At 39.7% G+C, this 25,973-nt stretch overlaps 1 protein-coding gene across 8 annotated transcripts in view; it reads right to left on the bottom strand.

Annotated features, from left to right (window-relative positions):
• Nucleotides 1–25,973, bottom strand: part of NEO1 (neogenin 1) — a 233,126-nt gene that overhangs the window by 140,667 nt on the left and 66,486 nt on the right. For all 8 annotated transcript variants that reach the window (XM_032865005.1, XM_032865006.1, XM_032864999.1 and 5 more), the window contains exons 2-4: nt 25,187–25,504; nt 18,768–19,043; nt 14,651–14,804 (exon numbers count right to left, since the gene is read on the bottom strand). In XM_032865005.1, the coding sequence (XP_032720896.1) occupies nt 14,651–14,804; nt 18,768–19,043; nt 25,187–25,504 (748 nt within the window). The remainder of the gene's footprint in view (nt 1–14,650; nt 14,805–18,767; nt 19,044–25,186; nt 25,505–25,973) is intronic.

Genomic DNA, 25,973 nt, shown 5'->3' with positions numbered 1-25,973 from the left:
TTTTTCCTGCAAATGATTTAATTTTGAAGTCTGGAATCAATCTGTCACTCCACTACAGCTACGCCACACTGAGAGGACTACTGGAGAAAGTAAAATGTCAGATCAGAAACACAAAGTAGTGAGGCCACCCTGCCTACTGAAAGTTTCCTATGGTGGCTTGGCTAGGAAAGGGAAGAAAAGGGACAGGGAAGGGAGAGAACAGAGTTGGCAGAGAGCAGCAACCTGGGTGTGGTTACCAGGTAAGAACATGCTATCATGCCATTATCAACAAGGACACTGACCACGATAACCTAAATCTGTATAGTGATTTAAATCTTTTAAAGAGACTATTTAAAGAAAAAAAAGTGATCCTATAACATCAAGGGGAAAAAATCAGAAATCAATATTCTCATCAAGTTTTTATAAAGTAAACAAGTTTAGTTGATTTGGATCCAAGTTTGTGGAGTTATAATTTTATTTTTATTTGGAGGTTCTATGTCTAAACTAGTTTTCATAGGCAGATATTTCTCTCAAATCTTAATATTGTCACATTTCGTACCTGTATCTACACTTAACAAAAAACATGGCTTTTCATATAGAATTCCTGATGGGGAAAAAAGAGAAAATGACTATTTGGTCTGTGCTACATTTATAATTCTCATCTTAAGTCAAGAGCTATTCTGGCTTAAATTTCAGTATACTCTGAACCTGAGTAATTAAGCTTCCCAAAACTGATCAACAAGATTAAGTTTCTGGACAACGAAAGAGGAAAACCAGAATCAGGTTTGGTGGCTTCTCTATGAAACACCCTGCAAGAGATCCTGACTCAACTTTATCAAGTGGCCTTCTATTAGACCCCAAATCTCAACTGAACATGATGAGATAGAGAAGCAATGAACATCACGGAACAGAGCAAGAACTACTAGGATAAAACGGAGAGATAAGACAATTTCCATGCCTCACAAGATAAGGAAAATTTACAAAATTTAAAATCCTCTATTTCACGAGAAAAAATCAGTACTAGTCTTCAGAAATGGAAAACAATGGAAAAAAATCAGCAATATACATGATACCCAGCTGAGGGGAACGTAATTTGAAATACTGTTTGGTAGGGTACTTTTGAACTGAGATACAGTAATTTCTATTTAATAATTATACTAAAAAATACTCCTGATACTTGCTTTGTTTCAAATTTGCCATAACTGAGTGCCAGTACAGAAGTCAATCTTTCTTAATGGAATTGATTTTACTCCCTTGAAAGAAGCCTGGGAGGAGGAATGGCTGTTAGTTTGACAGAACTCATTAAACCTGTTCATACGATGATGTGATAGCTTCCAATAAGATGGCAACCAAGTCTTTAGAACTCCAAAATTCAAAGATATAGCAAAAGGAACAGTATGTGAAAAGTAAACATGGTCACTGGACCCAAGTTAGGTTGAGTGCTGCTAGACAAAGGAAGTATGTGTGTCCCCGGGCAGTAAGGGGTCAGTCTAGGAGACCTTGGTGTGCTAAGGAGACTTTATGGCTTGTTTTGCCAAAGGAAAGGCCTTGAAGGAGATAAATCACACGATTTAGTGAAGGACAAGAGGAATGGGAAAAAGACTAGAAGCAGAAACTTTGATTGTGAAATTACTGTAATGGTCCAGAATTAAAGAGAAAAAGATGAACTCTGGCAGTAACAACAGAGGTAAAAAGATGGCGAAAAGTACTGACAAGTCTTAAAAACAATGGACAATGAAGGAGAGGGATTCATCCACTCAGCAAATATTTACTGCTGTGCCTCTGTGTGTCAGACAGCAGCTGGGGATATAACAGTGAGCAAAAACACAACCAGTGTTTCTGTGCAACTCAGGGGGAAAGACACACATGAAAGATGATAATTTCAAAAAATACTATACCAGAAGAACCTACCAGGAAATTAGGAATGAAATTTTTCTGACCAAAGTAACCCTTGAACTGAGATCTAAAGAATGAGAAGGAGAAAAAGATTTCAGAAAGAAAGAGTAGCATATTCAAGACAATGGTGGCAGAAAGTACCACAGTGTTTCAGGATCTGAAAATAACCAGTGTGGCCAAGTTTAAGAGAGGAAAAAAGAAAGAGAAAGATGAGATGGAGCCAGACCATACAAAGTTTTGAAAGTCATTTTAAAAAATTTGAGTCCTTAACTTAAAAACAGTGAAAATCCATTAAATATTTTTTAAAGTGGGGAGAGGGTTGACAATGATGTCATGAGATCTGAGCTTTGGAAAGATCACTCTGGCAGGAATGTGAAGATGTATGTGGAATGAAGCCAGAGTAAGTATGGGAAGAACTGGAGAGTTCTGTGGTAACTGGTGGTTTTCAGAGATGGTTAGGAGGTTCTATGACAGATCTTATAGATGGATTAGAGAAGCTGAGGAAGAAATTCATGTCCAGGAAGATTTTTTTTTTAATTATTTATTTGACAGACAGAGATCACAAGTAGGTAGAGAGGCAGGCAGAAAGAGAAGGGGAAGCAGGCTCCCTGCTGAGCAGAGATCCCGATGCGGGGCTTGACCCCAGGACCCTGGGATCATGACCTGAGCTGAAGGGAGAGACTTTAACCCACTGAGCCACCCAGGTGCCCCTCTCCAGGAAGATTCTTAAGGTTAGGGTAGTATGTGTGAAAGGGAAAAACAAAAGGAAAAAAATTTTTTTTAAAGATTTTATTTATTTATTTGATAGAGAGAGATCACAAGTAGACAGAGAAGCAGGCAGAGAGAAAGAGGGAAGCAGACTCCCTGCTGAGCAGGGAGCCCGATGCGGGACTCGATCCCAGGACCCTGAGATCATGACCTGAGCCGAAGGCAGCGGCTTAACCCACTGAGCCACCCAGGCGCCCCAACAAAAGGAAATTTGCTTAATTTAGTTTCTTATGTGTTGTTATTTGAGTGAGAGGTGAGCCTTTTTATAGGAAAAAGAGAAGGAGCCAATGGAGAGAAAAAAAATTTGAAAAGAAGATTCATAAAAGTGCTGGAGAAAGTGGAAAGTAGTAAAATCCAGAGCACAAAAGGCCATCTCTTCTTTTAAAACAGCCAGGAAAGGAAGGGAACAATACGTATTCTCTTTTGTTGTTGTTGTTGTTTTTCATTAAACTTATTATGAGGTAACTGCAGTTTTAAGAATACAGAGGGGGAACACCTGTGTGGATCAGTCAGTTAAGCATCTGCCTTGGGCTCAGGTCATGATCCCAGGGTCCTGGGGTCTGCTTCTTCCACTGCCTGTTGTGCTAACCCTCCATGTGTGCTCTCTCTCTGACAAAAAAAAAAATCTTAAAAAAAAAAAACAAAAACCCTAATACAGGAACCTACTGTACGTATGTCTTTACCCAGTTTCTCCTAATGGTAACCTTGTAGAGTACATCACAACCAGAACACTCACATTTCCATCACCACGAGGACCCCTCCTGTGGCCCTTTTATAGCCACACCCCCTTTCCTTTTCCTCCCACCTCCTCACAACCCCTGGCAACGACTAATCTGTTCTCCATTTCAGCAATTTCGTCATTTCAAGGAGAATATTATATAAATAAAACCATACAGTATATAGCCTTTGGGGATTGGCTTTTTTCACTCAGCATAATTCTCCAAAGATCCATCCAGGTTGTTGCATATAACAATGGTTCCTTCCTTTTATTGCTTGGCAGGAATTCCACAGTGTGGCTATACCTTAGTTTGTTTAACCATTCGTTCAATCAGGGACATCTGGGCTGTTTCTAGTTTGGGGCTATTACAAATGAAGCTGCTGTGAATACAGATAGGCAGACGTGTGGAACATGAAGTTCATTTCTACAGGATAAATGCCCCAAAGTGTTAATGTTGGGTCATATGGTAGTTCCAACATGGTAAGCTTTTAAAGAAAAGGCCAGTGTCATAGAGTGGCTGTGCCATTTCCACATTCCAGCCAGCAATGTCAGACTAATCCCATTTAACAGTATTTGATGCTGTCAATCTTTACAAAGTGTGGCTATTCTGATAGGTGCGTAGCAGTATCTTACTGTGATTTTAATTTGCGTTTCCCTCATGGCTAATGAAGTTAAACAACTTTTCTTGTGCTTCTTTGCCATCTCCACATATTTCCCAGTAAAACATTTATTCATGTCTTTTGCCTGTTTCTAATTGGATTAAGGGCTTTTGTACTGTTGAGTTTTGAAAGATTATTATACATTTTAGATACTAGTCCTTTGTTAAAGGTGTGGTTTGCAAATATATTCTTCCACTCTGTAGTTATCTTTTCATCCTCTAAGCGGGGTCTTTCACAGAGTAAAAGTTTTTAATTCTGATGAAATCCAATTTTCAACTTTTCCTCTCATAAATTGTGCTTTCAGTGTCAGATCTAGTAACTCTTTGCCCAGCCCTAGATCCTGGTATTCTCCTGTATTTCTTCTCTCAAATTTCATTTTGTGTTTTACATTTAGGTCCATGAGTTAATTTTTTATATGAGGTGTGAGACACAGGTTGAGACAGGTGACCAACTGCTCCAGCAGCATTTGTTAAAAGTGCTGTCTTTCCTCCATTGACCTGCTTTCACATCTTTGTCAAAAATTAGTTAGGGATTTTTGTATGGTCTAAATCTGAATTCTCTATTCTGCCCCAGTGATATATATGTGACTATCCCCCCATCAAGGCCATACAGTCTTGATCACTGTAGCTAGATACGAAGTCCTGGTATCAGGTTGACTGATTCTTCTCACTTCAAAAAAACTGTTAACTATTCCAGTTTCTTTGCACTTTTCCATCTGAATTTTAGAATAACCTTGTCTATATCTGCAGAAGATCCTGCTGGGATATTGACAGGAATTGAGTTAACCTGTGTATCAATTTGAAGAACTGGTATCTTTACTACTGAGTCTTCTAATCCAAAGAGACAAAAGGTCTATTTATTTAGATCATCTTGATGTCTTTCATTACTATTTTGTCCCTTTTAGCATGCAACTCTAACAAGTTTTGTTAGATTTTTAACTTAAGCATTTCAATTTTTTGTGAGTGATAGTAAATACTATTATATCTGTAACTTCGGTGTTCACAGGTTCATTGCTAGTATACAGAAATACAAATGATTTTCTCTTTATGGTCCATTCATCTCTATTTTTTTCTCCAAAATTTTTTAAAATGGGAAGATACACACTTATATGCTCAGAATTGCTTCATAAACAAGAATTCCAAAAATGCAAATTCCTTTGCATAAAGTTATTTCTGAGTATTTGTTCATTATAAACAGCCAAGATCATCTTAGGCAGTTTTCCTCCATTTCTGAAAGATGGCCAGCTAGTTTGCTCCCAGTGGCCAGGAATGTTCTCCATTCCTCCTCCTTATTCTCAAGGATTAAAACTGTCTTAATTCTTCTTCAATGAGACTTGAGGTTAGAGCAGCCTTCAGGAAGAGAAAATAAGAGCAGTAACAGGTTATGTCTTTTCTTCAATGACTATGAATTGCCCTTCTCAAAACACACTTGGCTTACCCTGGCTTGGCTTTGTCCTCTGCTGCCTTGGTCTGAATTAACCCAATCTTGTTTCCTGGTGCCTAATTTCTGCTTTATAACCTAGATTTTTTTTTTTTTCCCATCATGGCAATTGTGCTTTCTAATCCCCATCACCTATTTCATCTATTCCCCCACCCATCTCCCCTGTGGTAACCATCACCTTGTTCTCTATAGTTAAGAGTGTGTTTCTTGGTTTCTTTTTTTTTTAAACTTTGTTTTTTAAATTCCACATATGAGTGAGACCATACAGTAGTTGTCTTTATTTTTTTATTATCTAAGTTCAAAATTGTCTATTTGGTTTTTGAAACCTGCTATTTATTTGAGAAGACTTTTGACGTTTTTACTGAAATATTCTATTTTTTTATTTCTTTCAAGTGTGTTTGTAATTGTTGGTTGAAGCATTTTTTACGGTGACTGCTTTAAAATATATCAGATAATTCTAAAACCTGCCATCTCAATGTTGGCATCTGTTTTTTCTCATTTGAGATGTTCCTCGTTCTTGGTATGATGAGTGATTTTAAATTGAAATATGGCTATCTGGGGTATATTATGAGACTCTGGATCTCACCAAACAAAAATCCCTAACTAAATTTTGACAAAGATATGAAAGCAGGTCAATGGAGGAAAGACCGCATTTTTAACAAACCTTTCATTTTAGGTGGCTTCTTCTGATACTGCTCAAGAGGAAGGGGGAGGAACCACCTCATTACTGTCAGAGGGAAGTGGAAGTACAGGTTTCTGATTCAGTCTTCATTTTAATACCCAAGGGGAGGTGTGGATTTCTTATTATTCCTTAACAGGGTTGCGAGTTCTGAGTCCCCACTAGGCCTTCACTGATACTATCCTCTGGCTGGTGCAGTAGGAATACCTCACTATCATTCCCCACATGGTGTCCACTGACACCATGGAGGGGGGCCCTCAATACTACATGATGATGAAAGTTCTGACTCTCCACAGGGCCTCTTTAATACATCCCCAGGGGAAAGGAAAGGAATGTCTCTACTGCCAGGTGGGATTAAAGTCCATGGTCCCTATATGGTTTCTACTAACACAGCAAAAGAGAGGGTTCCTTATTTAGCCTCTGATCCCATACAGGCTGCGGGATTTCATTACAAGCTGGTAAGGATGGCAGGTTAGCCTTCCCACTTGGCTTGTGCTCACGTAGGTGAAGGTGGGGCTTCAGTTTCTTCTGTAGTGTTTGGTTAAAGCAGGAGTGATTTTAGTATTACACTTCTTGTCTTGCTATGCTTTCCCCTTCCGGGTCCTCCGGCTAAAGAGAGCACATGTTTGTTAAGAACTTCAGAGACATATCTAGTAAGTTGCTACGGTTGAGGTCAAAGAGGTTGCTGCTTGCGTTCTCCTCTAGGATTTTGATGGTTTCCCATCTCACATTTAGGTCTTTCAACCATTTTGAATTTATTTTTGTGTATGGTATAAAAAAGTGATCCAGTTTCATTCTTTTGTATATTGCTGTCCAGTTTTTCCAATACCATTTGTTGAAGAGACTGTCTTTTTTCCACTGGATATTCTTTCCTGCTTTGTTGAAGGTTAGTTGACCATACAGTTGTGGGTTCATTTCTCGGGTTTTTTATTCTGTTCAAATGATCTATGTGTCTGTTTCTGTGTCAGTACCATAATATCTTGATGACTATAGCTTTGTAATATAGCTTAAAATTCAGAATTATGATGCCTCCAGCTCTGCTTTTTTCAGGGCTGCTTTGGCTTTTCAGGGTCTTTTGTGGTGCCACACAAATTTTAGGCTCTGTGTTTGTGAAAGAGTTTGTTCTAGCTCTGTGAAAAATGCTGTTGGCAGTTTGATACGGATTGCATTAAACGTGTAGAGTGCTTTGAGCAGTATAAACATTTTAGCAATATTTGGGCATAGTATTTTTTTCCATTTCTTTGTGTCCTCTTCAATTTCTTCCTAAGTGTTCTATAGTTTTCAGAGTATAGATGTTTTACCCCTTTAGTTAGGTTTATTCCTAGATATCTTATGGTTTTTGGTGCAACTATAATTGCAATCGATTCTCTGATAGCTATTTCTACTTCATTATTGGTGTATAGAAATGCAACAGATTTCTGTAAACTGATTCTTGTATCCTGTGACTTTACTGAATTCATGTATCAGTTCTAGCAATTTTTTGTTAGGAGTCTTCTGAGTTTTCTACATGGATTATCATGTCATCCACAAATAGTGACAGTTTGATTTCTTCCTTGCCACTTTGGGTGCCTTTTATTTCTTTTTGTTTTCTGACAGCTGAAGACTAGGGCTTCCAGTACTAGGTTAAAAAACAATGGTAAGAGTGGATATCCTTGTCATGTTCCTGACATTAGGGGAAAAGCTCCTCAGTGTATCCCCACTGAGAATGATATTACCTGTGCATCTTTCATACATGGCCTTTATGATGTTGAGGTACATCCCCTCTCTCCCTACTTTATTGAGAGTTTTTATCAAGAATGAATGGTGTACTTCATTAAATGCTTTTTCTGCATCTACGGAGAGCATCATATGGTTCTTAACTCTTCTTTATTGATGTGACGTATCACATTGACTGATTTGCAAATACTGAACCACCTTCACAACCCAGGAGTAAATCCCATTTGATCGTGGAATGAGTCTTTTAACGTACTGTTGGATTTGATTTGCTAGAATCTCATTGAGAATTCTTACGCCCACGTTCATTAGGAATAGGGCCCTCTAGTTCTCCCTTTTAATGGGATCTTCATCTTGTTTTGGGATCAAGGTAATGCTGGCCCTGTAGAATGAGTTTGGAAGTTTTCCTTCCATTTCTATTTTTGGAACAGTTTGAGAATAGGTATTAATTCTTCTTTAAATGTTTGGTAGAATTCCCCTGGGAAGCCATCTGGCCCTGGACTTTTTGTTTTTGAGATTTTTTTTTTTTAAAGATTTTATTTATTTATTTGACAGACAGAGATCACAAGTTGGCAGAGAGGCAGGCAGAGAGAGAGGAAGGAAAGCAGGCTCCCTGCTGAGCAGAGAGCCCAATGTGGGGCTCGATCCCAGAACCCTGGGATCATGACCTGAGCCGAAAGCAGAGGCTTTAACCCACTGAGCCACCCAGGCGCCCCAAGATATTTTTGATTACTGATTCAATTTCTTTGCTGGTTTATCAGTCTGCTCAAGTTTTCTATTTCTTCCTGTTTCAGTTTTGGTAGTTTATACGTTTGTAGGAATTTATCCATTTCTTCCAGATTGCCCAATCTGTTGGCATATAATTTTTCATAATATTCTCCTACAATTGTTTGTATTTCTGTGGTGTTGACCGGGATCTCTCCCCTCTCATTTGTGATTTTATTTATTTGGGTTCTTTCTCTTTTCTTTTGTTAAATCTGGCTAGGGGTCTGTCACTTTTATTCTTTTCAAAGAACCAGCTCCTGGGTTCATTCATCTGTTCTACTATCATGTGTACGTTTCTGTATCATTTATTTTTGCTCTAATCTTTATTATTTCCCTTCTTCTGCTGGCTTTAGGCTTCATGTGTTGTTCTTTCTCTAGATCACTTAGGTGTGAGGTTAAGTTCCATATTTGAGATTTTTCTTGCTTCTTGAGATAGGCCTGTATTCTTATACACTTCCCCCTTATGACAGCTTTTGTTGTATCCCAAAAGTTCTGGACCATCACGTTTTCATTATTATTTGTTTCCATATTTTTTTTTATTTTTTAATTTCCTGGTTGACTCATTCATTGTTTTGTTCTTTAACCTCCATGTATTTGTGGTCTTTGCAAATATTTTCTTGTGGTTGACTTCAAGTTCCATAGCGTTACAGTCAGAAAATATGCATGGTATGATCTCAATCATTTTGTACTTGCTGAGGTCTGATTTGTGACTTAGTATGTGATCTGTTCTGGAGAATGTCCCCTGTGCACTTGATAAGAATGTGCATTCTGCTGCTTTAGGATGAAAGGTTCTGAACATATCTTTAAGTCCATCTGGTCCAGTGTGTCATTCAAAGCCACGGTTTCCTTGTTGATTTTGCCTAGATCATCTGTTGATTTAAGTAGGGTGTTAAAGTCCTCTACTATTATTGTATTATCAATGAATTCCTTTATGTTTGTTACTTATATTTGGGTGCTCCCAAATTGGAAGCATAAATATTTATAATTGTTAGGTCTTCTTGCTGGAAGACTAGGGCTTTTTTATTATGATATAGTACCCTTCTTCATCTCCTGTTACAGTCTTCAGCTTAAAATCTAGTTTGTATGACATAAGTACTGCTACTCTGGCTTTCTTTTGATGTCCCTTAGCATGATAAATAGTTCTCTATCCCCTCACTTTCAATCTGCTCCTGTCTTTAGGTCTAAAATAAGTCTCTTATAGGCAGCATATAGCAATTTTTCCCATTTCTGACACCCTATGTCTTTTGATTGGTGCTTTTTGTCCATTTACATTCAAAGTGATTTTTTTATTAATTATTTTTATCAACATATAATGTGTTATTCGCCCCAGCGGTACAGGTCTGTGAATCATCAGGCTTACACACTTCACAGCACTCACCATATCACATACCCTCCCCAATGTCCATAATCCAACCACCCTCTCCATACCCCCATTCAGAGTGATTATTGACAGATATGAATTTAGTGTTCTGTAATTTCTGGAGATTTTCTGTTTCTTTCTAGTCTCTGAAGATTTTGGTCCTTCTTTCCCATTCAAAAAGGCCCCTTTAATATTTCTTGCAGTGCTGGTGTAATGGTCATGAATTCCCTTAGTTTTTGTCTGTCTGGGAAACTCTTTATCTCTCCTATTCTCAATGACAGCTTTGCTGGATAAAGTATTCTTATCTGCATATTTTTCCATTCAGCACATTGAATATATCATGCCACTCTCTCCCGGCCTGCTAAGTTTCTGTGGAGAAATCTGCACTTAACCTTATTTGTCTTCTACTGTAAGTTAGGGACTTCTCTTACCTTGCTGCTCTTGGGATTTTTTTATCTCTGTATTTTGCAAATTTAACTACAATACATCTGGGTGTTGGCCTGCTTTTGCTGATTTTGATGAGAGGTCTCTGTGCCTCGTGGATTCAGATGTCTGTTTTCTTTCCCATGTTAGCTAAGTTTTCAGCTATAATTTCCCCCAAATAAACCCTCCACTTCTTTTTTCCTCTTCTTCTTCTAAGACTTCTATAATATAAATGTTATTATGCTTTTTTTTTATTATGTTTTATGGAGTCACCATGTCCCCTAAGTCTACATTTGCGATCCCATATTTTTTTCCCTCTTCAAGCTTCATTATTTTCCATAATTTTATCTTCTGTACCACTTACTCATTCCTTTGCTTCTTCCTTCTTTGTTGTCATTATATCCAGATGGTTTTGCAACTTGGTTATAGCATTTTTTTTTTATTATAGCTTGACTAGTTTTAATGTCTTTTATCTCTGTGAAAGGGACTCCCTGGTATCTTCTATGCTTTTGTTAAGCCCAACTAGTAGCCTTATGATTGTTGCTTTAAATTCTGGATCAGGCGTATTATTTCTATCTGTTTTGATTAGATCCCTGGCCATGACCTCTTCTTGTTCTTTCTTTTGGCATGAATTCTTCCATCTTGGCATTATGTCTAGGTGTCTGTCTTCTGTGTGTTAGGAAAGCCAGAATGTTCTGTTTCCTGCTACTGAGATAAATGGCTTTATGAGGAAGAGGTCATATACTGTCCAGGGCCTGGTGTTTCAGGAGGTGTTTCTGGTGTATGCTATATGCACTCTGCTGCTATGTTTTGGCTGCTTTTTCCCTCAGGTCAGTCCTCTGCAGAATTTCTCCTTGCCTGCAGTGGGAAGTGTTTGGACCTTGGCCAGAGTGTGGCGGTTTTTAACTAGGTGCGCTCTGATTTGTCTGCTTATTAAGAGAGACCTAATGCTATTTCCACTAGAGCTGAAGCTTTGCAGAGCTCTATAGTCAGGAGACCTGGTGCATGCAGGGGTTTTATGCTGATATTCTAGGGGAGAGTGCTGCTGCTCTGGTTCTCAGGCACACTTGCCTATGAAAAGCAGCACCTGCAGAGTGCAGTGGGGTGGGACTTGGTGTAGGCTGCTTGGATTAGGCTGCCACTGCTGGTGCTATGCTACTTATTGAAGTTAGTTTATGCTGAGAAGTAGGGGAGAGAAATGGTACCAGTGCCCTCCCTTGTCCCTGGAGAGGTGAGTTCTCAACCACTGCTGCCTGGAAAGCCGTCCCAGGAGAGTGAACAATCTTCCCTCATGTGTCCCAGGTGTCTTTCAGTTCACTGCCTTCATCCTATCTGCGTCTGGGCCATCTGCCTGCCTGGCAGCTCAGTGAACCCATGTTCTATGTCAGGCAGGCTGAGTTTTAAAACTCCAAATATTTGGGACCTGACATGGTAGAGGCTCCCACTGGTCCTCTAGAGGAGGGTCTCACTGCATTGGGACTGATTCAGGTTTGTCCTAGAAGTGCAGCTGTACAAAAGCACAGGGGTGTGGTGTTTGGAGAGAAGCACAGTGAAGAGCCAGTATCCAAATCAGCCACCCTCTGCAGGTAGCTCCGCACCTATGCTGAGGGGCATGGAAAGTGGCTCTTTTGTTCCCAGAGAGTCAATGCCATCTCTTCCACATGCACTCCAAGAAGGGGGAATCGTCTCTCCCAGTGCACCCTCAGATTTCACCATCTGCCCCTGGCCTATCTGTCCTCCTCCTCCACAGAAGCACTGCAATGCCCTCAGGGCTCCATATCAACCATGCCACGGCCCTCTAAAACTCCAATCTTTGAGCCTCATTCGTTGTTAAAAACTCACAAAAATCAGCCCCTCTAGTTTTCCCACTTGGGGGAAGAATTTTCCTTGTGCGATCTCCTGTGTACTCCTCTCTCTCTCTCTCTCTCTCACCTCTCTCCATGATCAGGGCTCCCTACCCTCTGCAGCACCTGTGATCTGCTTATTTTCACAATTCCCTTCTATGATGATAAAATACAAAAACTTTAAAAAGAACCTATTTCAGCTTTCCTTCTCCTTTTTTTTTTTTTAAGATTTATTTATTTCTGGGGTACCTGGGTGGCTCAGGTGGCTAAGTAACCTAATTCTTGGTTTAGGCTCAGGTCATGATCTCAGAGTCCTGAGATCCAGCCCCATGTCAGCATCCGCACTCAGTGCAGCATCTAGTTGTTCCTCTCCCTCCCCTTCTGCTCCTCTCCCCACTTGCATTCAATCAAATAAATAAAATTTAATTAAAAAGTAATTTAAAGATGTATTTATTTGAGAGAGAGAGAGAGAGAGAGAGAACGCATGTGTACAAGCAGGGGAAGGGGGGGGGCAGGAGGGGAGGAAAAGGGGGAGAGAGAGAAAATCCCAAACAGACTCCCTACTGGGTGTGGAGCTCAGGGCAGGGCTGGATGTCATCACCCTGAGATCATGCCCTGAACAGAAGTCAAGGGTTGGACCTTTAACTGACTGAGACACCCAGGAGCCTCAGCTTTCCTACTCCTGATAAAGATTTTGTTCTAACATGTAGCCAATTTAAATTTCTACCCTAGGGACGCCTGGGTGGCTCAGTAAGTTAAGCCTCTGCCTTCATCTCAGGTCATGATCCCAGGGTCCTGGGATCGAGCCCGGCATTGGGCTCTCTGCTCAGCAGGGAGCCTGTTTCCCCCTCTCTCTGCCTACCTCTCTACCTACTTGTGATCTCTGTCAAAAAAATAAAATCTTTAAAAAAAATAAAAAAGTAAATTTCTACCGTAAGAGAGCTTCAAATTTTTATCCCCTTTTTAAAGGTTCCCTATGTTTCAATTAGCACAAGTTTTAAATATTCCCTAGAAGTCTTATAAATTCTTTGCATAATATTTAGCTGGGGAAAGGAGTGGGAAGAAAGAAAGTAAAATATAGGCAGAAGTAGTTGGTGACTGGGTGGGTGCTGAGAAAGAAAAGGTGATACTAGAGATGATACCATCAGTTTTGCTAATGAAACACCTTAGTGCATTCTATCATTCCCACCTATCACTGAAGATTGATCACCAAGCTAACTAGAGAGTTAACCCTTTCCCAGGTCTTGGTTACTTCAGTACACAAATTAAGACTGTCTGCTTCCTTTGGATTACTCAGTTGGGAATCTTTAGACCTGCTCAGTCCAAATCAACAGCCACTAGCCACGGGTGGTCTCTGACAATTGAAATGTGGCTAGAAAGACTGAAGACTGAACTCTGAATTTTATTTAATTTTTATTTAAATGTAAAAGCTGAAGCAACTCTAACCACAACTTTACTGTTTTGATAGAACTACATTTCACTTTAACTGGTGCATCATAAAAATTATTACTATTGTATTTAGTACTGGGGGTTACATCTTGGTTTTTGTTTTTAATCTAGCTACCAAAAATTTTAAATTACATACACGGCTGCATCAGATTTCTATTGGACAGCACTGCTTTGCAACAATGGTCCTCAATTGGGGTCCATTCTGTCCCCCAAGGGGACATCTGTCAACATCTAGAAACATTTTCGGTTGTCCCGACTAGGGGGAGCTACTAGCATATAGTGGATAAAGGCCAAGGAAGATACTGAACATCCTGCAACACACAAAATGACTTTGCTTTGGAAACAAAATATACCTAAATACCACCACCACCACCTTGTTTCTTTTATCAGAATACAACAGAGAAAAGCACCCATTACGTATGTCAAGTGTCCATTACACACGGAAGTAATGAGGGATGGATGACGGGATGGCTGACGTTAAGAGAAATGGCTTTTGTGGAAGAGGAAGGATTTATGGTCATAGAAGAAAGCTGGTATGATTTTAAAAGGCAAAAACAGAAGGATGAGGCATGCATTCTCTTTTATTGTTAGAATAAAGGAAAAAACTATTGTGAACAAAAAAGCACATGAAAAGGAATGAGAAGTCAGGCTAGTCAGGACCAGAAACTCCTGCAGCAATTTAGGGAAGGAGGTCTTGAGGCCTTAAGCTAAGTATCCTATAGCTTAGAAAGAACAAACAGAATAATTACTCCTTATTTTGAAATTTTGAAAGCAATTTTTTCTTTAAACATCCTAATCATATATACCATATAAACTATTTCAAGAATGATAAATGAGCATTATAATGTGCTTAAATAAAAATAGATAATCTTTTTTTTTCATTATTAATCAGTAGTCCCCAATTAGATTAGACCAACTTTCAAGCCAAGGCTGAAAAGGCTTTTAGGCAGACATTACCTTTCTGTGTCCAGTGCCTCCTCATTTTTCATCCATCTAATGGTTGGAGTAGGAAGTCCCGAAGCAACACACGGCAACACCACACTCTGACCAATGACTCTGACTAAGGAAGAAGGTTGTTTCAAAAATACCAAGTTTGAAGTGAACTCAGGATCTAAAAAATTTAAAAAATGAAGGACAATAATTAAGAAAGCACTTTACTACTTTAATGATGAAGGATGGCAAATTCCTATTCAGTCTGTGTTGCTTTATTATTTTAAGTAGACTCTATCCCCAATGTGGGGCTTGAACTCATGACCCCAAGATCAAGGGTTGCACACTTTACCAGCTAAGCCACCCAGGCACCCTATGTGGTTTTGCATAACAAAATATTTTAAGAAAAAGTGACAGAAAAAAAGTCCATTTAAGGGGTACCTGGGTGGCTCAGTGGGTTAAGCCTCTGCCTTCAGCTTGGGTCATGATCCCAGGGTCCTAGGATCGAGCCCCGCATCGGGCTCTCTGCTCAGCAGGGAGCCTGCTTCCCTTCCTCTCTCTGCCTACTTGTGATCTCTGTCAAATAAATAAAATCTTAAAAAAAAAAAGTCCATTTAAATTGGCAAACATTTCAGGGTGCCTGGGTGGCTCAGTTGGGTAAGCATCTGACTCTTGATTTTGGCTCAGGTCATGATCTCAGGGTCATGAGATTGGGCCCTGCTTTAGGCTCTGAGCTCAGCAGTGAATCTCCTCGAGATTCTCTCTCTCCTCCTCCCTCTACCCCCCAATTAAATAAATAAATCTTAAAAAATAAATTAGCAAACATCTCCTTAGTCACTTAAAGCACTGTGCTAGGCTCTCTGGGGACCTCAAGGATGTAGAAGTTGTAGCTCCTAACTTCAGGGTGCTTACTGGTCAACTGAGGGATATTTAACAAGAATCCCCTTCACATTAAAAACATTGAATGAAGTAAATGTTTCATGAGTGGTACAAAGACAGAAAAGACTGTGCAAGCTCAGGATCCTTAACAGCACCCTCTCCACTCACAGGGATTTCATAAGAGGCTTCCTTTCCATCCCTACATCTGTGTGTTACTTCTGAAAATCTTTCTTGAGTTTCATCTCTTTAACTCACTCACTTAGTCTGTCAATCCCTTGATTTTTTTTTTTTAAAGATTTTATTTATTTGTCAGAGAGAGAGGGAGAGAGAGTGAGCACAGGCAGACAGAATGGCAGGCAGAGGCAGAGGGAGAAGCAGGCTCCCTGCAGAGCAAGGAGCCCGATGCGGGACTCGATCCCAGGACGCTGGGATCATGACCTGAGCCGAAGGCAGCTGCTTAACCAACTGAGCCACCCAGGCGTCCCAATCCCTTGATTTTTATAATGGTACGACTATTAGGCTGCCACTGTGTGTGTTCACTTTATACAGCTACTCCTCTAATGAACATCTGAGAAGGCCACACTCCGATGGCTAGAAGACAGGGTTCTCTACTTGACGGAGTGGTATTTCCAGGGTTCAGTTTTGAGGGAAAAAGTCCATTCTCAAAGAGGTAGGACCCTTGTCCCCATACTCTCAGAAAAAGGTGTTCTACAGCCATGGTAACAACCACCAGGCCTGGCTTTAAACATGTGTAACTAATGAATGACAGTTCTGTAGCCACGGTAACAAGAAAACATTATCTAATGGATGAGTGACAGCTCGCTTCAGCGAACAAGCCTTTGAAAGCCAGCCAATGAGTGACAGCTTCAGGCTTTAAAAGTCCGTCATTCAGCAGTGGAATCACTTGCTTCTATAGTGGACATTAACTTGCTCTCACATCTGTAACCAACCGTAAAACATGCTTCTATGGCTGACAATCAACCCACTCTTTTTTTTTTTTTAAGATTTTATTTATTTATTTGACAGGGACAGATCACAAGTAGGCAGAGAGGCAGGCAGAGAGAGAGAGAGAGGGAAGCAGGCTCTCTGCTGAGCAGAGCGCCCGATGCGGGACTCGATCCCAGGACTCTGAGATCATGACCTGAGCCGAAGGCAGCGGCTTAACTCATTGAGCCACCCAGGTGCCCCACAATCAACCCACTCTTGCTCCTTAACCAACACACCATATACGTCTTCCCCCAAATTCTTTATGCGATCAGCAGTTTGCATTAAGAAAGCAATGCTTAATAACTAAGGTTTTCCCTCACTGAAGTAAATAAAACATTCAGTAATTTGGTTTTGTTTCAGATATGGAGTGGTGGTTCCTCCTCTGACACTGAAAACCTTGTTTCCCTGGATCTGGTTTTGAGGATTTCCTTGAATGGTACCCCAGGTACAGAGAAGAAATAGGACCTCTGCCATACATAAGCAAGTCAGGAAGTGGGCTGGGGGACACTGCAATATGGCAATAGTTTCCTTTTTTTCCATCGGGATTTAGCTAAATTTAATCATATTTTGATGGAAACAAATAAATTTGAACAAATATTTACTGGCTTCTATGTGCCAGTTACCACTCGTGGCAGTAGACAAAAATCCCTACCCTTGCTGACCTTATATACCACTAGGGGAGAGAGACAAGAAATAAAAGACATTGTGTATCAGACAATGGATATGTTCTGAAATAAAATTAAGAGGGAAAGAAGAAAGTATCAGCAGAGATATGGAAGACTATTGTTTTAAACAGTGGCCAAGGAAGGTTTAACAATGAAGTGATATTTGAGCAGAGAAATAAGACGTTTGTGTCAGGCAGATATCTGAGGAAGAGGATTCCAGGCAGAGCAAAAGGCGAGTAGAAGATACTGTCTTCTACTAATGTCTGGAGTGTTCTAGAAATATAAGGTGGCCACAATCACAGAGTGAGGGAGAGCAGAGTACCAGATGGAAGGAGAAAGATAGGGAGGGAGGTGGCATTAAGGTTATACAAAGCCTGACAGGCCAAGGACTTTAATGTTTACTCTAAGATAAGAAACCATCAGGTTTTGAGCAAAGATGTAACATGATCTAATATACACTTTATTTTACAATCTAATAAACATTTTAAAAAATAATTGTGGCTGCCAAGCTGAAAAATGACAAAGGCGTGGACAATGATGACAAAGAAAGAAACTACATTTAAAAAAAAAAAAAAAATCAGTTCAAAGCCCATCAGGAACACCCTCAGGCATCACTACTCACAACACTGGGCTCACCTTGCAAGCCAAGCCATAGACTAAAAATGAGCCTATGAAGTAGATGTTTATAAAAAAAGTTTGCCCTTGGGGCGCCTGGGTGGCTCAGTGGGTTAAAGCCTCTGCCTTCGGCTCAGGTCATGATCCCAGGGTCCTGGGATAAAGCCCCTCATCAGACTCTCTGCTCAGCAGGGAGCCTGCTTCCTCCTCTCTCTCTGCCTGCCTCTCTGCCTACTTGTGATCTCTGTCAAATAAATACATAAAATATTAAAAAAAAAAAAGTTTGCCCAAACAATGTAAAGATGGCCCCATTATATTCATAAACTCTGGTTTGAAGGAAGAAATATGGAATCTGGCACCCAGCAGTGGGAACGGAAGCTGAAAGGCCAGGAGACAGCAATAGGCTGTCATGTGAGCAACACGTGAGAGGAAGTTGTGAGTAAGCAGAAGGTACACAGCTGAGAAAAGACACATGAAACAGAGAAGGAGAGTCAGCAGGGGCAGAAAGAGTGAGAACCCACAAACAGGGAGGAAGGGGCTGAGTTTACAGTAAAATGGGGAGAGCTATAAAGATCTGAGAACCTTGCTTACCGGTGTCTTCCAGAGCTGCTGTACCACTTACTACTCTGCCCATCCCCTGAGCTAGCCTGAGTGAGTCCGGATTCTGACAAGAGATCTAACTATATAAAGTACCCCATTACAGGGAAGGAACAGATAGAGGCTAGACAAAACACGGACTTAGTGTGTCTTTGGCCAAGAAGAATGCCATAGATATTAAATATACTTTACCGCTTGATAAATTTCTACTAATGTATTCACCTAAGAGTGAACTTTTCTGGCACTTTTTCTTTTCTGTGCTTGTGAGAAACTGAGACTTCTTATGCTGACATTAATTTGTCACACCACATATTTAACAGTCTTTATTAAAAGAGATAATTCTAACAGTACAATTTTTATCCATTAATAAACATAAAACCACAAGTCCTGATAATAAATACCTGGAAGAACTTTCAATTCAGCTTCATCGCTATACTTTGGAGGCCCACCACTTTCAACTATACAGCGATAAAGTCCCCCATCTCCATCAGTAGCGTTGCTGATAACCAGTGTTCCACTTGGAAGTTTGATAACCCTATCATCCAGAAGAAGAGGCTGTCTGTTCTGTTCCCACCTCACAAATGGGACCAAATCTACATTAACTTCACAATTCAGAATTGCACTGTTCCCAGCATAAACTGAAGAAGGTTCTGGTTGGCTGGCAAATCTTGGAAGACCTAGACAATAAAGGAAAAGAAGAAATAAAATGTAGTTAAATGTTACTTTTAAAATGTAGTCATAGGAACCAGGAGCAAGTCAGCCCATGTGGTCGTATGTATGGTCAAACAGAAGGTCCGTGGGTCAGGAAACTGGCTACAACAGGGATACAGGTCAAATAAGTAAATGTACTAGGATAACTGCAGTCACATTGCTCACAGCTGGAGAAGCAAGGTACAAATGTGGAAAAGCAGAAGGGTAGAATAAAGCCCACGGTACTGGTAGAATTGAGGCATCAGTATAAACTTAGTTTTATATAATTACACAAATATAGCTAAACACATATACAGATATAAATGTATATGTAAAATATATATACATTTCATATACAGCCATTACATATATATATATATATATATATATATATATATATATATATATATATATGTATAAATCTCCTGGCTCTGTCCAGAGAGAGTCCAAAATCAATGCCATTTGCAATATGGACACATCAAAAGGACACAGAAGTCATTTGAAGGGTACTTCCTCTGGCTAAAACTGGGATAATAAGAATTGATGCAGAAAAGAAGGAATGGATGCTAAACTCACTGGTCAAAGTTGGATGAGGAATAGGATAGAGAGAGAGTCTCAAATTAGCTTTTCCCAAAATACTTATTACTAATTAATAAAAATACAAAATATTTAACTTTACAGTGGAGAAACACAGCATAGACCATATTAACAAACTAATAAAGATTAACATCACCAGGAAACAAAACATCAGACACTTCCTGATATTATGCACCAAGAAGAACACAGCATCTCTTACTTCTGTGATATTCCTTCCCAAAATGCAAAACCTGAGTCTATTCATAGGGGAAACTCAGAAAACACAAAATGAGACAAGGATAAACTAAAGAATGGTTTGAGACCAAAACAGCCTAAACTACTCAACACAACATGTAATCCTGGACCAGAAAGGAGTGGCAGAGCGGCAAATTCCTGCTTTTGTTTTTTGTTATTAAGAACTTCACTGATGGGGTGCTTGGGTGTCTCAGTGGGTTAAAGCCTCTGCCTTCAGCTCAGGCATGATCTCAGGGTCCTGGGATTGAGCCCTACATTGGGCTCTCTGCTCAGCAGGGAGCCTTCTTCCTCCTCTCTCTGCCTGCCTCTCTGCCTACTTGTGATCTGTCTGTCAAATAAATAAATAAAATCTTAAAAAAAAAAAAAAAAGAACTTTACTGAGACATCCAGTAAAATCAGAATGGTCTCTATGGTAGTAGTGTATTAAGGCTAATTTCCTAAAATTGATGGATCGTTATTTAGTATTTTTGTTTTTAGGAAATATACATGGAAGTATTTAGGTGGGGGTAATGCCTCCAACTTAGCCATAATAATTCAGAAAAAAAAAAAACAGATTTGGGTATGTTTGTGGGGGGTTATAAGGCAGACAAAGTAAAATGTTAACAACTAAGTAATCTGAGTGAAGAATATATGGGATTTCTTGGTTTCATTCTTGCAATAATTATATGAGTTTGAAATTATTTCAAAATAAAATATTAAGAAAAATGTAGATGCTACAGAATGTAGTGGTTAAGAGCCTAAGTTCTGGAGTCACATAACCTGAATGTGAATCCCAACTCTACCACTTCATGGCTGTGTGACATTAGCAAGTTACTTAACCTCGAAGCCTCAGTTTCTCCATTAGTAAAATGAGAATACGAGGCCTCCTATGGTGTTAAAAAGGTTAATATTTAACATAAATACTGAAGTATTTATGAAGTATTAACACACTGCCTGGCATATAAAAACTCAAATAGTAGGGGTACCTAGGTGGCATGATCGGTAAGCATCTGACTCTTGGTTTTGGCTCAGGTCATGATCTGAGTGTTGGGATAAAGCCCTGTGTCTGGGTCCATAGTCGGTGCAGAGCCGGCTTGTGATGCTCTCTCCATCTCTGCCCCTCCCGCTCATGCTCTCTCTCTCTCCCTCTCTAAAATAAATAAGTAAATCTGGAAAAAAATTATTCAAATAGTAACTGCTATTATTATTAGCAGTAACATCTAAAAGGTGACTCTGAGATGTGGAGAACACAACAAAATGTTTCTTTAAAGACTAAGAAACATAGTAAATTATGAGAGACAGTTCCAGGTTTTGTAGCTTTATGATGGTGAATTAGTCCGTATAGAAATAACATGCAAGTTATCTAGCTTTCTTACAAATTTTACTCATTTTTTATATCAAGGGGATAAAACAACATATGTGGCATTGGCAGACAAAAGATTTCTCCAAGTTTCTGACCAGGGAAAGCAGATGGAGGAACCAGTACGGACATATCATGCTGCAGCTTCCTCTTCACAAGTAGGAGGCCAGTTTGTCATGCTGCTTCCAGAGAATTACCGAAAAGAGAGGGATTAGGAGGAGCCAGACACCGGCTTCACAAGAAGAGATTAACTATGTCTGTATTCAGACCATCCAATTCCTCCACCTTTAGGCACAAAACACTCCAACCAGGCTACTGGCCAGGCAGTAAAACAAAAATTCCTACTGTGGAGAAATGAGTGCAGGGAAGACACTTCTATTTAATTTTTTTTTTAAAGATTTTATTTATTTATTTGACAGACAGAGATCACAAGTAGGCAGAGAGGCAGGCAGAGAGAGGGAAGCAGGCTCCCTGCTGAGCAGAGAGCCCAATGCGGGGCTTGATTCCAGGACCCTGGGACCATGACCCGAGCCGAAGGCAGAGGCTTTAACCCACTGAACCACCCAGGTGCCCCACTTCTATTTAATTTTATGAGCTACTACCTATTTTGTGTTCTTTCAAAAATTTCCCTTCTTAGTTGACTTGGCCAGAATCAGCTTCTATCGCTTGCAACCAAAGAACACTAACCAATGTTCTTTTAGAATGGCAATGTGGCAGTATCTTCTTGGAAAAAAATTAGTTTTATTGAGATACAATTTATATACCGTAACTTTTATCACTTAAAGTCCACAACTCAACAGTTTTTAGTATACACACAAAGTTGTGCAACTATCACCGTAATCTAACTGGAGAACATGTTCATCATCCTCCAAAGAAACTGTGTACTCGCTTGCAGTCATCCCCCATTCCCTGGATTCACCCGCCCAACCCCTTGTGCCCTTACCCCAGCCCTAGAAAACCACCAATCTACTTCTTGGTTCCCTTTATTTGCTGCTTCTGGACATTTCATGTATACGAAGTCGTATGATATGTGGCTTCTCTCACTTTAGCATCATGTTTTTCAGGTTGGTCCAAAATTGCAGTACATATCAGAATTTCATTCCTCTTTCTTGCTGAATAAACATTCCATGTATGAATAGTCCACAGTTTGGTTAGCCAAACTTGGTAGACTGTTCCCACTTTCTGGCTATCATGGATAATGCTGCTATAATTATTCATGTACAAATTGTTGTACAGACCTGTCATTTCATTTCTCTGGGGTTGATACCTAGAAATGGAATTGCTCAGTCATCAGGTAACTTGATGGTTAATATTCTGAGGAGCAGCCAAACAGTCCATGCTCTTTTTGAAATATACACACACACAAAGTATATTCTATGATCCAGCAATTAATACAATTACTAATTCTGATCATCTTATCTACAGAGATTTATAAAAGACTGTTTACTCTATTACTGCCTTTAACATAAGACAATTTTTATTCATGTAACTGTTCATCTAAAAGGGAATCTTTGGATAAATCACAGTATATCTATACAATGGACATTACGCAACTATTAAAAGAAATTTTATTCATCTCTTAGCTGAGATCTTCTTTCCTTCTGATACTCAGGCCATGAGTGGGTTAAATAACTCTCCTACAGAATCTTGTCTGCAGCCAAAAAACTGACTATATTGTATTAAAATTGGCTGTTTACTAGGACATTAGACCAAAAAATGCTTCCTGAATGATATTAAAATTAAAAAGAAGGATGGGCAAACCCAGCAGAGTAGAAAGAGAGGAAAAATCAGATGACAGGTGTAACAGGCAGTGGGGAAGCCATGAGCAAAGGCCAGAGACAGAGAATAAAGGGATTTGAAAATATTCGGTACTGGCAGAGCTTAAAATGTGATGAAAGTGGTCCTGCTGCTGCTGATGGAAGAGGGCAGGGACAGAGGCAGGGCGGAGTGCTAAGAAATGAAGCTGGAGAGGGGCGCCTGGGTGGCTCAGTCGGTTAAGCATCCGACTCCTGATTTCGGCTCAGGTGATGATCTCAGGGTCCTGGGATATAGGCCCACATCCATCTCCATGCTCAGCAGGGAATCTGCTTAAGATTCTCTCCCTCTCCCCCTGCCCTTCCCCACTCCTCTCTCTCTCTCTCTCTCTCTCTCAAATAAATAAATAAATAAATAAATATTTTAAAAGGGAGGGGGAAGAGAAAAAGAGGGAGGAAGGGAAGGAGGGAAGAAGGAAGGGAGGGAGAGAAGATATCAGTTAGTCAGGAAGCTGTAGAAGTGAAGGCCAGCTCATGAAAAGACCTAGAGGCCTGTTCAAGAGTTTAGTCATCTACTTGATGTTGTCACTGAGGAGCTACTGAAGAGTGAGGAGAGAGCCTGACCACTGGACTGGAAGAGGGAAAGAACGAGGCAGCGGACAGTGACAGGCTGTGTGTGGTGAGGGATGGTGAGGACAAGCTTCAGGACTACATACACGGGAACCAGGAAGCAGAATTCACTGGATTTGGTGAATGGCTGTGGAAGACTGCTGAAAGGAAGGAGCCACGATTAAAGCCAAGCTTAAGAACGTAAATGATAAACAGCTTACCTAAGTGACACTGTAGGGGCAGCCACAATGCTAACTTATTTGTCAGCATGTTGGAGAATGCCTGGCAAGCAGATTAGAGGAAGAAAGGGAGGGAGGGAGAAAAAGGAAAAAAGGAAGGAAAGAAGGAAAAGAAGAAAGGGGGGGGGGGGGGGGAAAGACTAATAATCAAAAGAAGTGACTTTTTTCCCCTTTTCTTTTTCCATCCTCAGTCTGTGATTAGGGAATAATTATAGTAGCTTTATATCACACTCAAATTCAGCTTCGAGTATCTGGTGATCATACTCTGAATGAATCATATTCTGAATGAATGAGCAGATACAGCCTGGAGTGAGTGGGAAATGGGGAACCATCACTCTACAGTGGCAATGAGATGGGAAACTACTCTGTTCCTCATGTTCTTTTTTTATTTTTTATTTTTTATTTTTTTTTAAGATTTTATTTATTTATTTGACAGAGAGAGATCACAAGTAAAGAGATCACAAGATCTCAAGAGAGATCACAAGACAGAGAGGCAGACAGAGAGAGAGAGAGAGAGGGAAGCAGGCTCCCTGCTGAGCAAAGAGCCCGATGCGAGGCTCGATCCCAGGACCCTGAGATCATGACCTGAGCCGAAGGCAGCGGCTTAACCCACTGAGCCACCCAGGCGCCCCCCTCATGTTCTTTTCTTACATGTCAGCATTTTACAAAGATGAATATAAATATAAGACTTAAACATAAGACGATTTTTGTACAGTGTGACCCTTAACAATAACTACTTCCTCTAGTACTCGAGTGAAGGAACACTGACCCGAAGAAGACCAGTGTCTACTACAAGGCAGGTATGACTTATTCAGCTTACACTTCCATTATTCTTCAAATAAGAAATGCTCTAAAAGGGAGTGAATGTTTGTCTCTTTACAACTTCCTGCTCTTCACCTTAATACCCACATCCCACAGGTTTTTAAATAATTAATCCAATTAAACGTCATTTCCTTGGCTGGGACATAAGGGAACCAAGATTCTGGTGACACTGCAAGTTTTACAAAGCCATACTAAGTGGTTATCCTGGGGAGGATAAAAGTTAGCAATCAAAGGGAATCAATTTTCCTATACGACTTCCTCCGTCATTTCCAAGTTAAAAAGAAGAAAAGAATGGATTTAATACTTCTGACTGCAACTATAAGCCATCTAAATGACAGAAAGAGTTCATTCCCTATGGCACTAAGCAAGTCTTAGCATAATGCCGTGCACCTAGCAGATGCTCAACTGGTACTTGTTAAATGAGTACATTTCTTGTCACCAGTTAAATGAAAACTCTAGGATAATACTGCTTTTTATGAAGATATATCTTTTATAAAAATTTAAAAATACAAATAAATTACTTTTAAAAAACGTACCTGCTACTGTGAGCTTGGCTGTTCTGCTGACAATAGTTCCAAGACTCTCAACAGTGGCCACACACTGATAATAACCTTCATCAGGTTTATTGTGTTTGGAATGCACCACATTGCTGATAAATAAAGACCCATCTGAGAGAAGCTGGCGTCGGTCATCTGATACTAAGTTTAAAAAAGTTCCATCTTTCTTCCATTCAATTTTTGGAGAAGGTTCAGAATATGCTGAACAGTTCAATATAACAGAAGAGCCTCTAACTGAGAGTGTATCCACTGGTTCCACCAGAAAATAAAATGGAGTGAATGTTCGAATGCTGGATCCTACAAAAATAATAAAAAGAACAAAGTTAAGCAAAGCTTTCTTCTACTATTTCTGTAAGAAAATATAATTTGTATAAAAGTTATTGTTAAATAATTGTGCTGTTTGGATATGATACATGAAAGTCATTTCACTATAAGTATCCAATGAATAAAATTTCTTTTACTAGGAAATCAAAATACGACCCCTTTAAAAGATGGAAAAAAAAGACCCTGCCAGATGAGATAACCCAAATTTGTTAGATTACATGAATATCTAATGAAAGTTTTATTTCAAACCCTACCATGGGATTTGTAAATATTCAAAAATATTTTATTCAAAGTGAAATTTTCTATGAAACATAAAAGAAGCACAAAATTGAAATGATTCTTTGTTATTAATAAGGTATGTATTTGTTTCATAAATTCACCATAAAAACACTATGTCCATTTTTCTAGTGGATTACTCATCCTATTGACCTAGCAATCTTTG

This window comes from Lontra canadensis, unplaced genomic scaffold, assembly GCF_010015895.1.
Source record: "Lontra canadensis isolate GAN:19392208 unplaced genomic scaffold, GSC_riverotter_1.0 scaffold28, whole genome shotgun sequence".
Lineage (NCBI taxonomy): Eukaryota > Metazoa > Chordata > Mammalia > Carnivora > Mustelidae > Lontra > Lontra canadensis.
Note: the sequence above shows the minus strand (reverse complement) of the source record. Positions and strands in the feature narration are given on the sequence as shown.